Source organism: Catharus ustulatus, chromosome 2 (assembly GCF_009819885.2).
Source record: "Catharus ustulatus isolate bCatUst1 chromosome 2, bCatUst1.pri.v2, whole genome shotgun sequence".
NCBI classification, from domain to species: Eukaryota; Metazoa; Chordata; class Aves; order Passeriformes; family Turdidae; genus Catharus; species Catharus ustulatus.
The window spans coordinates 30,514,159-30,529,850 of NC_046222.1; the positions used below are offsets into that span (position 1 = coordinate 30,514,159).

At 41.1% G+C, this 15,692-nt stretch overlaps 1 protein-coding gene across 2 annotated transcripts in view; it reads right to left on the reverse strand.

Annotated features, from left to right (window-relative positions):
• The window catches only part of EPHB6 (EPH receptor B6), a 72,475-nt gene that overhangs the window by 38,975 nt on the left and 17,808 nt on the right, over window positions 1-15,692 (reverse strand). For both annotated transcript variants that reach the window (XM_033052838.1, XM_033052837.1), the window contains exons 2-4: window positions 13,885-14,103; window positions 3,491-3,555; window positions 263-959 (exon numbers count right to left, since the gene is read on the reverse strand). In XM_033052838.1, the coding sequence (XP_032908729.1) occupies window positions 263-959; window positions 3,491-3,555; window positions 13,885-13,978 (856 nt within the window). In that variant the 5' untranslated portion in view covers window positions 13,979-14,103. The remainder of the gene's footprint in view (window positions 1-262; window positions 960-3,490; window positions 3,556-13,884; window positions 14,104-15,692) is intronic.

The following is a 15,692-nucleotide window of genomic DNA, read 5'->3' on the forward strand; positions in this document are numbered from 1 at the left end:
AGTTGGAGGGGGAGTGAGTGGCAGCATGGTTTTAGTGGCAATACCAAACCAGAGAACACCATCCCTAAACCATGATAAGTGGCCACTCCAGCTCCAGTCTGAGGAGCCAAATGTGTGAGAAAGGGCTTCTACAAGGCAAGCTCTGTGAGAAGTAATTTACTCGCCCAGCTCTGTGAAATGTTGGCTAGGGCCAAATATTGCTGACACAGAGAACCAATGAAAGAATGGCTGCCTAAGGGGGAGGGGAAAAAAGTTCTCTCACCTTGGCAGGCTCGTTCATCATCCACAGGCTGGTAGCCAGCCTTGCAGGTACATCGTCCAATGGCCACCATCCACTCCCCTTCTCCATTGCAGTGCAGCCGAACGCTCAAGGACCCCGTCGTGCTCGTCTCTTCTGCGTTGGGTACACATGTCCCCGGGGACTCCACCAGTGAGGTCCTCTCCCCGCCAGCAAACGTTTCAGGAAAGGAGGCAAATCCTTTCACCACAGCAGGGCACTTGTAGAAAAAGACTTGGACTGCCACCAAGGACATGCAGGCTCCCGAATCCTGGAAGGCCAGGTAGAAGCCATTCTTAGTGAGTGGCCCAAAGCTACGCACTTTAACATTCATCTTGACCACCTTCCCAGTGCTGTCCACCTGGGAAAAGCTTTCATCAGCTGCAATTGTATCCACTTTGGTCCAGGGGCCCTCACGCCACTCTGGCATGTCCTGAGAGGTTATGTCAGCCTCTGACTGGTGGTAGTAGAGTGTGAAAGTCTCCTTGCAGGAAGAGGCCACGGTGCGCATGCTGGCACAGTCCCTCACTGAGAAACGGAGGCGGACATGCACTCGGTGGGCTCCGCGCCGCTCTATGAAGTGAGTGCGCAGCCAGTTATTCTGACCTGGTTCAGCCACGTTGCACACTTGAAAGGTTCGGATCAGGCGCTTCTTGTCATCCAGGACACTTACCTCATCCCACTACAATGGATATAGAGGAGAAAAAAGAAACAGTAAAAAAAATTAATTCAGTACTCAACTGCACCAAAAATACAGGACACGTCTTTGTCTTTCCCTTCTCCTTGCCATGTCTGGGACAAGATTTGAACTTGTTGATGCCACGTGAAGCACAGCATTCTAGACAGAGTATGACCCAGTAAAGAAGAGCAATCAAAGCTCTGAAGTAAGAAATGTTGTGACAGAAAACATAATTCATGCAAACTTTGTCATACAACATCAAGAATCTTTAAATGCGAGAGTCACACTTCCTTCCTATTTTCCCATCTCTTTTCTCCAGAGACAAAACAAAGGATACAAACAAATGAGACAGAGCAACAAGACACTGCTCTCTGGAAAATATATTAAAGCAGAAGTCCTTTCTACCCAGCTTTACCACAGTGGGAGCTGTGCTCTGAAATCTCCTACGCACATAAACCACTCAGCATGACCTCTACAGGGGCAGGTCCAGATCTGGTTTGTGCCTGGAGAAAGGCACAAGGGAAGGATAAGGAGGGGTGGAAGCAGGTTCCTGTACAAAGCTGTAGGACAAAACCCTCCTTACCCTCTCAACAAGCTCAATAGGTACAAGGCCCTGGGTACGACAGAGAATATGCACAGTGAGACAGAAGAGAAGGAACCTGCTCAAGCATTCTCATGAAGGTCTGACCAATCAACTCCTCACAATAAGATCTGCACTAAGACCATTTGCCAAGAAGAAACAACAGCAAGTTATGGTGACCCGTTATTTTCTCTAGTGTGAAACAGAATCACCCATTTGCAGACCAGAACATCTTTATTCAAGTTTGCAGCCTCCCTGGTCCCCAGTTTAGCTATGTCACCAACTGATGGAAGAGCTTAGTACAGCCTTCAGGCTACTATTCACACCTGCTTTTTCACAAGGGTACAAATAACGTCCCAGCAAAAAGTTCAAAGTTGATCAAGAGAGTTTTCAAGGCCCAGGGAAGAATGTTAAAAAATTCAGGAGTACGGGTAGTGTTTTTCTCAATCTTTTCAGTAGCAGTAAGGCACTTTGAAAGAAACAAAAACAAGACATCAATACTGCCTTCAGAACTTCTGCCTCTGCCAAAATGATTGGGTTTGTCACCACTGAAGAACCTCTGAGACATAGGGTGTACTGGGACGTGACAGGATCCCCTGTTCTGATGGAAGAAATTTATCTTTGGTCACAAACAGGAGACCGATTGAGGCATTTAATCTCTAATTGATGGAGGAAGGGCATACCAGCAGGAGACCTGAAGGCAAACCAAGGGTTGGCATGGCATAGACTTAGGATGGCAGTGCTAGTTGGGATCATGTATGCTGCTCTTGTGATCATGGGGGGCTCAAGAGCACAACTGAATGTCCATATACCATGGGAGCATTGAGAAATCCTTCATGGCACAAAACTTAACAATAACAAGTGCCAGATCCTGCACCTGGGATGGAATAACTGCAGGCACAGATAAAATCTGGGAGAGGAGTCTGGGGAGCGCCCTGCAGGGAGGACCCTGGGGGTGCTGGTGGGCAGCAGCTCAGTGAGTGTCCGGGCAGCCCAGAGAGCACAAACCCTGTCTTGGGGGTATCAAACAGGGCAGCACAGCTGGGCAGAGGGGGGATCATCCGCTGTGCTCAGTGCTGGTGCAGCCTCACCAAGTTTGTGCTTGATGCTGGCTGCACTTCTGGACACCACCACTTCAGAGGGGAGGGAAAGTCTTTGAATGTGTGCAGAGGAGGGAAACAAAGCTGTGGAAGGGCTGGAAGTTGTGTCCTGGGAGTAGTGACTGAGAGCTCTGAGTTTGTCCAGTTTGGAGAGAGGCTGAGAGGTGACTCCCTTGTCTCAACAGCTCCCCGAAGAGGGGAAATGGAGAGGGAGGTGCTAATCCCTTCTCTCTCCAATTCATGATAGGATGCAGGGGAATGGTTCAAATTTGCCTCAGGGGAAGCTCAGAATTGACATCAGGAAGCATTTCTTTGCCTAGAGGGTGATCAGACACTGGAACAGGCTTCCTAGGGATGTGCTCAATACCCCAAGCCTGTCAGTGTGTAAGAGACATTTGACAGTACACTTTATAACATGCGCCAACTTTTGATTGGCCCTGAAGTGTTTAGGTAGCTGGACTAGGTGACTGTTATCAGTATCTTCCAACTGAAATATTCTATTCTATTCTATTCTATTCTATTCTATTCTATTCTATTCTATTCTATTCTATTCTATTCTATTCTATTCTATTCTATTCTATTCTATTCTATTCTATATGGAGGGGTAGCTGGAAAACTCTTTAGTATCTCTGGAGCAGAGTGAAAAGAAGAGGGTAAGGAGGTGGCAATAGCATCCCACTCAGCATCCTTCTCTCTTAACAATCTGGCTTTGCACAACACACTGTGTTCAAATTGTTCATGTTACAAAATCTATAAACCAATTCTCACTGCTTCCAGTTTTCCTTTCTTCATTAGCTGCATGAGCATCTTCCCAGCAGAGGTACAGTCAAGAAGAGGACAAGGGAAATGCTTACCCCATCAGAAGGGTGTGCAGTCCAGCCAATCTCTGAGGTCTCTCGAGTTGTATCCAGAAGTATTTCTATTTATATTTAAAAAAAACAAATTAAAAAAGTATTTTATGCTATTCCACCTCAGACTAAAATCTTACCTGTTTCTCAAGAGATTGTCTTGTAGAGGGCTTCCATACATCAAAAATAAACATTCATGTTTTGGGATTAAATATGACAGGTTATGTCCATACTAATAAATTAAGAAAGGCCAAGACAAGGGCAGAGGCACTGGGAACATGATCATGCTAACTCATGATTCTCAAGTTGCTTGTCAATATTCAGTGTAAGCACACTGACAGCATGGAGCAGAGTTATCATAATGAGCAGTTCAAATGAGGCCACTCTCTTTTTGGAAAGAAAAAGGTGAGACACAAGATGAGCTACACAAATGCATGCCAGTCTCCCTAGAACTATGGCTGCCCATTTTATTTGCACGTGTAAGTGTGGACATGAGGTCAAGACATGTTTGTTCGCAGCTCTGGAACCAAATTTCTTCGGGAGTTTAAGACAACTACCTAGCTGATCCTGTAATGGATTCACTTTGTTCTGGAGCTGTTACATTGCAGGCTTGTGTAGGAATCCCAGTAGTAAATAACCTGCTGCATTACGCTGCTCAAGAGTAGGGTACATGCAGAACTTCCCAGGCCTAGTTTATTCCCACAGGTAGTCTGCATTTCCATTGTTATTGAATCTACACTGGAGACAGATGGTAGCCTTGACTGCTCTTGGACATGTTATTCTTTGCTTGGGTACAAAGAAACACAGAAGAGATTTTCACAGTACAAAGTATAAACATAGTATTCTCCAAAGAGAATATCAGGTTCTGAGACCACTGTGGTATGCAAACGAGCTCTTCACTCTGTATATTTAAGACACAGAATAAGAAAATTACTGAGTTGAGTAAGTATTCACATGTGTTGATATATCTTCTATAAATCAACTCTTTTTCTTAAATTCTGGGAAGTTTTATTTGCTTATTTTAATTTCCATATTTCTATCTCATTGCTTTGAAAAAAACCCTCAAAAACAGATTTAAAAAAACAACCCAAAACCTAATAGCAACAGCCGTTACTTCCAAATAAGATTCATGATCCATTACTAAACCTTTTAAAGGTTTAATAATATGATTGTTCCATGCTTTATGCATGAAAGAGATCCTCAATGGTTTTTATTTCCAGTTTATGTATTGCGTATGTCACTATCCCTGCCAACACACCTAGGGATTCACTCCATATTAATCATTGGAAAGGAAAGAACAGGCTCATCCCAAAGCAGACATGATCAAGTGAGCAAGTTTATACAGATCTCAGCCTTCATCGATGTCCGTGAACTATATTCCCTATATTCCTACAGGACATTTTATACTCTTTAGACCTCCCTGGGGATGCAGCTCCTTGATTCAAAAGCAGTGCAAAATACCTGAGCTGGCTTGCCAAAACTGGAAAGCACTACTGGTTACAGCTAAAGCACAACCCCACTAAAATTATGTAACAGACCTCAGGAAATGCTGAGCTGCTCAGTTCTCAAGGATGGCTCAGTTCAGACAGCCCCTCTGAGCAGCAGAACATCTGCAAAAGGCCTATGCCTCCCTGAGGCACAATCTTCCCTAGGCTGTTCTGGCAGCCGAGGAACTTGGCATGCCCCCATGCCCATTACCTTCCCAATTGCACAGTCTGGCACAGGGATTGCACTGTGTCATGTCATTACTTTGCCACTGGGATCCCAGACATGGCCTTGATACGCTGAAATAATATACAAGGCCATTTTTCAACACAGAAAGAACTTTTTTTCTAATCAGATCTGAGCCTCCTGTTCACCAACGTACAATGCTTCTACCCCATGGAAACTCTAGAAAAGTAAAACACAGAAAAGTTAATCAGGGCATGGAAAGTCATGCAGAAAGTGAGAAAGGAATGGAGAAGAAAGAAAATAGAAAAGACTTGCTCAGTAGCCTGTGCTCTGCCATGTCAAACATATTCTCCAGACAACTTCTCACCAGTGAGCAAGATAATATTTACCAAGCACGTATTTTACAAGCAAACAGAAACAGGTAGCATGAAGTAGACAGAACTGTCCCTTTCACAGTGAATACTTTAAGTCAGAAACCACTAGAAAAAAAAGAAAAGTACACAATAATTTTGTGTGCATAAATCTCGTTTCACAACCAACTGCCAGAAGTCCCTCACTATTTTTCTTCTTCCTCCCTCTCCTACTGGTTGTATGCCTTGAATCACATCTCCAGTCACACTTGATGCATGCACACTCATAAATCTAACAAGTTGTTAAACTGCTCTCTAGCTCTGAGGACAACAGACACGGTTCATGTTCCCATGGTTAAAAAATCCAACCCCACAGAAGTGCATGGCTGCCTCCAAACCATCTCCCAGGAATGGTCCTCAGTCATCCTAACCTCTGACCTATGCATAGGCACTGTTTGTGATAAGGTTATTTGGCATGGACCAAACAAACCCATGGTTGTGCTCATAATTTAACAGTATGAATGACTCCATGTGTACAGGTATAAATCTTCACTGTGACACTTTATTAACATTGACGATGCAGTATTCCACATCCTCACTGTGCTGGGCCAGACCAGTATTCTGCTGCTCTTCAGTGCAGATAGAAATGATCTATTCAGCTGAATTTACCACCCTGGAAGAAAATGGCTTACACCCTTTCAGCATTGCTCAAAATCAAGGGTCTTGCATGATAAGGTTTGACCCAGGCTCAGCCCAGCCCGTGATGCTGCTAGAGGCAACAATGATTGAGGTAACTCAGGGTATCATTGCAGCAATATTCCACTCTGCATTAAAATGAGGAATAGACAAGGTATCTGAGCAATCTAGAGGCTTTCAAACACATGAAGTTATGACAATTCTACAATTCTTCTTTTGCTCCTTTTGCTTCTTTTGTTCAATCTCAGTTTCAAAGAATGATATTCCAATTTCATATTACAAGTGTTATTTTATTTCAAGGAAGATAAAAATAACTTATGAGAGATTCTCCAGTATTTCATTTCCCTAAATTAAAAAGAAAAAAAGTCACTTTTTATAGTAGAGTCAAATGGGTTCATTACATTCTGCATAATCTAAACTCTCATTTGAGTATCCTCAATTCTTGCAGGTCAGAAAAGGTGAAATAAAAATCTCAAATACTACAGCTAGTACTATTCTATATTTACATCACAAACCAATCTCTTGGGCTACATTATGCTATAATGTCAACATCCAGAAAAACTGGGCAGAGGCTGGAAGCTGCTATTATAGATCAAGTTGTTCAGAACAGGTACATTAATAACTTTCAGAATTTGCTGTGTCTGTACTTTCAAACAAGACTATTAAGTGTTTGTGTCACAGACAAAATATTCCCTTGATGCAAGAGGATGACAATTCACCCAAGGATGATTTAGACAACCTTCATGGAGGCAGAGATGGCCCAACAGCTTTCTGAAGAACATTTGCCCTCAGTGTCTTAACAGTGCAGTGGTGCAAGAGGGAATTATACAACCAAAGCCTTGCAAACTACAGCCACAGACAAGAGAGTTGGTCCTGAGAAGAGAGTAAAAAACTCCTTCAACTGTGTGATGAGAATCTGGTATTAAAACTGTAAAATCACAGAATGAAACAATCTGGAGGGGAGGTAGAGAGGTCATCTTGATCAACACCCTGCTTGAGGCCAGGCTAAATTACAGTAGGTTGCTCTGAACCTTGTCCAGTTGAATTCTGAATATATCCAAATGTACACTGGAAGAAGGCAATGGGCACTATGGTTAAAGGTAACATTCAGAGAGTTTGCTTTGCTAGGCAGCTGAATGCCCCAAGCATCAAAATTTGCTTGCTTAACACACTTGAAAAGAACTGAAACATTTCTGAGCTTATTCTGCCTTCTATGATCATGCCTTGAACAAGTAGGAAGAGTGTGAATGCTCTCTAAGAAGGCTGAGAAGAGAAAGCATTCCTTGGACTTGTGCAAAAAAAGTGTTAGGAGTTGTCAAATCCAGTAACCTCACACAAGCCAGGCTGCTGCAGTTCTGTGGCCCCAGCTATAACCAGTATCAGGGTTAAGTGGGTATTCCCAACAGGCACACACACAAACACATGCAGGCACTGCACATCTATGAATGGCCACCCACAAAGATCAGCACAGACAGTAGCACTCACCAGACATGCAAACAGAAAGAGCACCACCAATGGCCTCATCCTGCTCCACTTTCTGGTTGGTCAGGATTAAGGTCCGTTAGTGGGAAATACATATGCATTTATATACAATGTGGATCACTGCAATACCTGTACTTAAAACTTTACCCTCCTGACCTCTGGTTCTGTGGTCTCTCCATCTGCTGGCACCTGAAACTCACAGCCCCACTCCTGGTGTGAGCAGTCACACAGCCTCACTCACTGAGGCATCCCTTCACACATACACACAGAGGCACACTATGCATCTTCTACTCACTGGCTTTAAGGGTACAGCCTACCCAGTAGCTAGTCCTGGGTGCTTGCTCTCCTGGATTGCTATTCTGTGGATCTCTCAATGAAGCGGTCTTTGACATTCAGCCTACCCAAGAGTTGGTCCTGGGATGATCTTGTCTTTGGGTGCACTGAGATACACAACACATAGACAGTGCTCTCAAAGAACCCCCAGAATTTATGGTGACCAGAATAACTGACCTGGACCTCCTGACAGTTGACCTTCCCTCACTAGATAAACCCCTCCATTTGTCTCACTCATAGAGTGTCTCATTCCTCCTCCAGACTCTGCTCTTTCCCTGGTTTCCCAACCCACTAACTCCACCATCAAGCTAGTCTGGCATGATATAGAGATCACAGACTCACTAATACAAGCTCACTCACTTCAGCTGCTTGCATCATAGATGCACAGATCTTATGACCTGGGTCCACCTTGAGTTCCCAGCACTTGATTTTCATCCATTCCATGATCTCCAGCTGCTGGCAGCACTGACTCATGGGCCACTCTGACCTGTGGTTCAAGTCCAGTTGCTGGTATATAAATAAATGTGCACATATACACACACACACACACAAAGAGAGAGAGAGCAAAGCCCTCTCATGCAGGTAATTGCTGAAAAATTGAATTTAATAAGAAGATAGGATAGACTGTGGTGATCAGCCTGACAGCCATACTGACCTGCAGCTGGTGTATGTGACTGGCCCCTTATCTCTCTACTTTCTCACATTTAATCCTCCCCTTCCACACCTAGGGTTACTCCCCTAAACAGCCCACAGTAAATTTGGCAGATTATCTTCCCTACATCCCATAATAAATCCCATGCCCCTGTCGGCAATAATCTCCTTCAATCTTTGAAAGGCATTCCAGAGAGCATTTCCATTGATTTAACTTAATGGGTTCAATTCCCACCCCATGGACTGATCACACTCCTGTGATAGCTCTGGGAGAAGCTGGGTCAGGGCATTTATTTCTCTGTTAGGTTATTGAGGTTCCCCTGCCTTTCACTGTTCCTCTGTGCTCCTTTGAGCACGAGAAGAGAACCCTTTTATCAGCGACCTTTTATCACTCATACAAACAAATACATTTATGCATGGGGTCTATATAATCTGGGCACAAAATACAGTGAAATCTTTGTGGAGCCTTAAATACCCTAGAACTTCTTCCAAAACAAAATGCAATTGTGGTGAAATAAATAATATATCAATAGCTAATGACATATGCAACTGTAATAAGTGTTCTGTTTTTCAAAAATGAGTAGATGAAACAAGTAAAAAAACAAACAAAAAATAGCCAAAAAATCCGACTTGCTCATAACTATCCAACACAAATGTTGCTGTAAAAGAAAATGTCTTGAAGTTTAGCTATGACTTAACATGAAAAAATAAGCTACAGTTATAGAATATGCCTCCTAATATAAGAGAATATATAGAAAATCAATCTATATGAGACAAACGAGTTCAAGTTTTTTTTGTGTAAAGCTATATTGTCAATCCTCCAATGAATGATCTTGTATTACTTCAGCAATGCTACCTCTCAAATGCAATTAATTTTAGAAAAGCCATTTGGAATCAATGGGATACGTGTTTAGTAAGTTCCATGAAGTATAACGTATTTTAACTGTTTGCTATGTCAGAGCAAAATGCTGACACTATCAGAACATCAGAGTTGTCATCTGCAAGGAGGAATTCTCACACTCCAACCAGGAGTTATGTACCATCTGTGAAAGAGAGAAATGACAGCCAAGTGGTGTAGGATATGGAAATACACAGCTTTTTGCAAGGTAACACAGTTTTTAAGCTTTATGAATGATTGTGTATTTTTCTCTTTCCCAGCCCCTTTCTTTTGTTAAAGCTCTAAGGAAACTGTCAGGATTAGCATGCTGCACTACTACTGAAGTCAGAAAATGCAGACATCAGGAAATTAAAATTTAAAAAGTTCTAACTTTGCATATGAAATCAAGTTAAACTGCTATCTACAACTTTCCTAGTGATACAATATAATACCTACTCTTCTACAGCTTAAGAAGTTCATTCTCCAAACATCCACTATTAAGTTTAGAACATGGGTCCAAATGCCACTGCCATCAAACCAGCTACCTTCAATGACAGCACAGCATGGGTGACTTTTATTGCTGATCTATGTTTTCCTGCTTGGCTTTTTTTTTTCATAGACATTAAAAAGTGAGCCTAGGTTCTTCCAAGGTTTTACCAAAGCATACGCTGAAAGTCCTGGGGACCCTACACTACAGGAATGTCATTCCTTTTCTTTGGAGTTTTAATTAGTTTTGAATATAGTGTTAGCTGCAGCATGAATAGTCTCTCCTGCCCTACTGGCCTCCAAACAGCAGTTTGGGAACAGATTCAACACAGGGCATGGTACAAACCTGGGATTAGGGATGTCCCTAGCACAGGAACTACACAGGAATCTATTACGGAGGAAAACTAATCAAACGGAGCTGCTGAAATAGACCAAAAGGATAAAACCCTGTCTATTCCCCCTCTACAAACAGGCTGTGCATCCAGCCCAGTCTTATTCACCTTCTGCATGTCCACAACAGGATATTCCTCTGCCGGGCTTACCAAGCATGAGACAAAGATTTTGGCATGCAGGAGGTTGTCAGAAAAGAACTGTGAAGAAAATATTTGCTAGCATTTTAATAACTCATGTGAATCACAAGCAACCAAGCAAATAAGTTAATTTTACTTCCTTTTCCCCCTAAAGTAAAATCACACTAATTTAAACCTTTCTTTGTATATACTAAACTGCATGTAATAAACCAAAAGATAGTGTATTTTTCACTCAGAAGATTTCCTCTGAGGAAGGTATATTTTCCTCCACTTCAAAGGCAAGCCAATTTGAGTAATCAATACATTATTTTCAACAGCCCAAGACAACAACCAGTTAGTAGAAAAAAACTGGGGAAAAATCAAATAAGAATGTCTGACCTCACTACCTTTTTTCTTCCCTTTTGCCAAAGAGACACTCTTAATGCAAAGAGGTTTTATCAAAGCAAAACAAATATTCTCTATATGTTGAATTTCAGGTAGATACTTACAAAGATTGTCCAGCTATTCTGCAGGCTTGAGAGCTAGTTGTACAATAAATGCAGTCACTTATATACAGAACACATAATTCCTTTGGAACATATTTAATGACTTCTGCAAAATGAACTCTGCTTGTGTTTACAGTTGTAGACATTTATAACTCCATCAAAGCAAAACCAATATTCCACATAAAATTGATCTTAGTGCCTGAGCAAGAGCTATTTCATTAACAAGTTATCACTTGCTCTCACCTGTCTTGACTGCAGCCCATCAAGAATTCTTAAATTCTATGCTTCACAAACTGTTACAATCAGAGATGTTAACCTAAAATATTAACTTAAATATTCAGTGATAAACTGGAATTACATACATGTATAGATTTTCAAAGAAAAAAAATTACTGTATTTCTTTAGGTAGCTTTGAGAAAAAGGAAAAATCCATTACTTCACCCATCGTGTAGCTCAAAAGTAATGCTCTCAAAACCAAATCCTCAGAAATTCTTGCAAAGCCATAAACACTGAGAAATGTGATCTTAATGAAAACTTTTGTGCAATTGTGTTTCCTTTTATAAAACTAAAATGACAAGTATACAAATGTGTTCTGTTTGCAAAGCAATCTTCCCTCAGGTTTCCATTCAGGCTTTTTTTGTGTAAAAATCATGTCTGGAAAACTTTGCACAGACATGCTCATGCCTAGTGAAATCGGTGTGTCCAAATACTAGAGCTGTATTGAATAAATTCAGCCTAATGTCTCCTTTTTATGCATTAAACCCAATACCAACAAAGTAATTTCAATTGCTTACAAGAACTTCTTTACTTCTGAGTCATGAGGGAGTTTAAAGTCCCATTAGGTCCTGTAAAAGCATGCTGCCTTCTTTCTGAGAGGCATTCTGCCTAAGAAGTATTTGCTCTCTTCATAATGCATATAAAGATGGTCTGAATATTTTGACTACTTCCCTTCCCCTCTCTACAGCTTCTCCCTCTTTTCTTAATGATTAACAGTGAGGTTTAGAAAATTTCAAACAAAGTTTGAACAACATTCAGTTTGAGACAAAATGTGATTTACATCCAGACTTTAAATCTAACTCAAATGCCTGAGAAACACTAGGAAGAATTGACTGACTGATTGATTTTCCCACTCAGTCAATTCTCTTTAGTTGGAGGTGAAATGTATTTTAAACATCACCTAAAACTTCTAAGAAGCTCTACAAAAACTGAAGACCACACTGGATATACCCTATATTTTTCAACTTAAATCTGAAACCTGAATTTCAAGTTTCTGCTATATGTAATAATGAGTCAACAAACAAGCCATGGGCCTTTTTTCTTCCTTATGGACAACTCTGTACTAAAGCAAAGCTTTCTACTTAGTTATCATCAGATTTTCCTCCCTTACCGTATAATTTTTCTTCTACTTTTGACCACAACAAAAATACTTACCTCTGAGATGCAAATCAGCTTTGAGTGCAAACTTAGGACCATGCAGTACAGTCACAATGAAGATGCTGACCCTGAATTGAGAGTTGAAGTTTGGCTCATGGACACTTTTACTGCTTCCTCTCCATAGGTAGAATTTTACTGTCCTATTTTAATCCAGGCAGGTCAACTATGTGATCTGTGAAGCTGTATCACACAGTACTTTCGAAACTCTTTTTTCTCTACAAACTTGAAGGAGTGAACACTGAATTTAAAAAATCTTCATTATACAGCCATCACAGTTACTTCATATTTGCAGAGAGAATTTATATTTCCCCCCTTTTTCTATATCAGTTTCTCTACCAGTTACACAGGGAATTACATAGTAATTTGTAATACAGTTTTTAAATCAGTAATTCACAGAATTTTAGTGATTTAAGAATTTGTATTATAATCTTACATCAATTATTTAGTCTCTGAACTTCCCACACATGCTGCATTCCCCTCCTATTAAGTGAAGGGACACTTTAACAAGCTTTCCTCTTCTTGTTAGATCTCACACTATTCTCCTTTCCTTTCCTCTAGGTCTTTCCTTGCTTCCCTTTGATTCCATCTCTCCCTCCTCTCCTCTTTCAGTGGCTTTCAGAAACGCAAGAGATGAACATTCATCACAAAGCAGTACAGTTCACTGAGCACATGTAGCTGCAAGGATATTCTTGGAACAAACAAGGGGACTGTTTACACTACCTCTGCCCTTCTCTAACTCTCTTCCATAGCTCTCATCTTATCTCCTGCTCTCATCATCCTCCCCTCTGTCATCTATTCTTTCTTCTCCCATTTTCTTGGCACCTCTTTTCCCCTGTCTACCTTTTCTCTACCCAGTAGAGAAAGCACTGCCTCCAGTGCTTTCTCCCTCCTCTCTCTGTTGGCTGAACATGAGCTGCCTCTTCTTGTTAATGCAAAATATTCTCTCCATATCTATAAATTGGGGCAAGTTTTTCAGAGGTGAGACAAAAACTCTTGATTTCATCCCATCTGGTGCTGTCTTCCTGAACAGTATAAACGTCCAGAGATCATTTCGCAAAGCAAACATGGTGCAAGAACAGGAACACGAGAATCAAATGCATACATATAAACACGGAGCTTATTCCTGGAAAAAAAAAAAGCTATTCTTTGAGGAGTCACTTCTGAGATAGTTATTAGTAATGTTCATTAATGATCCTTCATAAGAGCGTTTGCCTCTCCCACCAGAAACAACAGTAATAACTTTTTAAATCCCAAGAGATAGTGATCAACCATCAAACAGAAAGACACGTGCTCAGTGCTCATCTGAACTAGGATATAAGTGTTCTGGAGAGTACACTTTTCTTTTTTTTTTTTTTTAGCCTCTACCTACAACTCTTTAAAGTTGTTGCAAAACATCTGTTCTTACCTTCTAATGAGGTGACTAGAGGAAAGAAGAAGACCATCCAGAGCCAACCCATTCCCGACACTCTTCTTGCACTGATGCCAGCATTAGAATCCATGAAGATTCTCTGTAAATACCACCATCTTCAACAAGCACACACCACTCCCTTGAAATAGTCTGAGATTTCTTGGAGTGTTTTAATATCTTCCCAAATTAAAGCACAGAGGTCTTCAGAGAGAAATACTGTTTAAGAAAAGACAGAAGGTAGAAACAGAAATCAGGTCATTCTAACACAAAACTGACAGTTTTTATACACCCATTCCATCATTTACTACTTCCAAGATAAGGGTGAAAAGGAATAGCACAGGCCCAGTATTTTCCATATACCCACCCCTCAAGACTTCAGTCAGTCACAGGTGTTTTGTGCACTGCCAGTACACACAGATTTTGAGACTACTCATGGCATCAGTGACACTGATTCCCAAATCAATGTTAATCTCTATCACAGTATAGGCTGTACTATTACTTAAGTCCTGATCCTTTCTGCATCTTTGGCAATGTTTCTTGGAAGGTGTCCATTCCATTTCCCCATACATTTCTCAAATTTTGTCTCCTGTAATTTACACTTTGCCTTTTAAGGACTCTGCAGGGCAGTAGCCATGACAGGAGAGTTTTTGCCAACACAAATCTGCACAGCTGACACACTCGTAATTGCATTTCAGATGCAGGCATTTGTCCCTTTAAGCATATGACTGCACAACACTACTAAGTTGGACAGTATTTTTCCCATTGATATGTTGTACGTGAGGAAGCAAACGTTGTGATATTTAAGGTCAAACAGGGAGCCTGCATTACAGCCAGAAAAAGCACACAAGTCTAAGTTTATTATCTTAAGTGGGAAAAAATCCAAACAAAACTCTACCACCACCATTAAGAACCTGACATAAAAGCTTATCTTAGAGTAAGGGAGCAGCATGTAGCCTAATCCAGCATTGCATTAGATCAATACAGCATAACAATCTTGCTAAGCAAGGTAATTCTAGCTCCATCTGTCCAATTCTCATTCCACCAGAGAAATATCACAGTAATATGTAGGTTGCATGCAAAAAGCCAGTATGTTTTGTTTCTTCAGGTGCTCTTTGAGCAGAGCATTGAAAATGTTCCAATGTCTTCAGTGAGACAGTGAAGCGTAGCTAAGGAGAAAGAAAAATATCTCAGGCAATATACAGAAATGGTTCAATAACTTGGCTGAAAGAGGGGAGGGAAGAGTTATAATTAAAAGGGGCAGCCGCAGTGCAATTATCTGAAAACCTTGCAATAGGGGATTTGAGCAAGTTGGGCATAGCAGAGGAAAAAGCAGCCTGGGGAATATGCGAAAAGGCAGTGGAATGCAATTAGATTTGCTTTACTGGAGAGGGAGAGAAATTCTGGACAGGATGGAACAGTTCTCTCTTCTGCTCCTCCCACTGAGAAACTAAAGCACCCAAGACAGATGAATGGAAGACACTCTGTGCATCACTAAAATGTAAGGAAACTGAAGGGATCTCAGCAAGAGGCAAGAACTTTGATTCATGACTACTGAGGAAAGAGAAAAATACAGCCCGTTAAGTATAACAGGAAAAGTGAAGATGAAATGTGAGGATGTATATAATGCAGGTAGTGCTTATTAGCTTATGAAGCATGTATACAGCACGATATGTCCCAGAATAAAAACATCACTGAATGCAATTGCAAAAAGGATAAAATTTCAGGGTGAAAGATCAGAAAGTTCTTTACAGAAAGCACTACCAAAGCACACAGCAGCATTCTCCTGGAACAGGAGTGAAGACTGC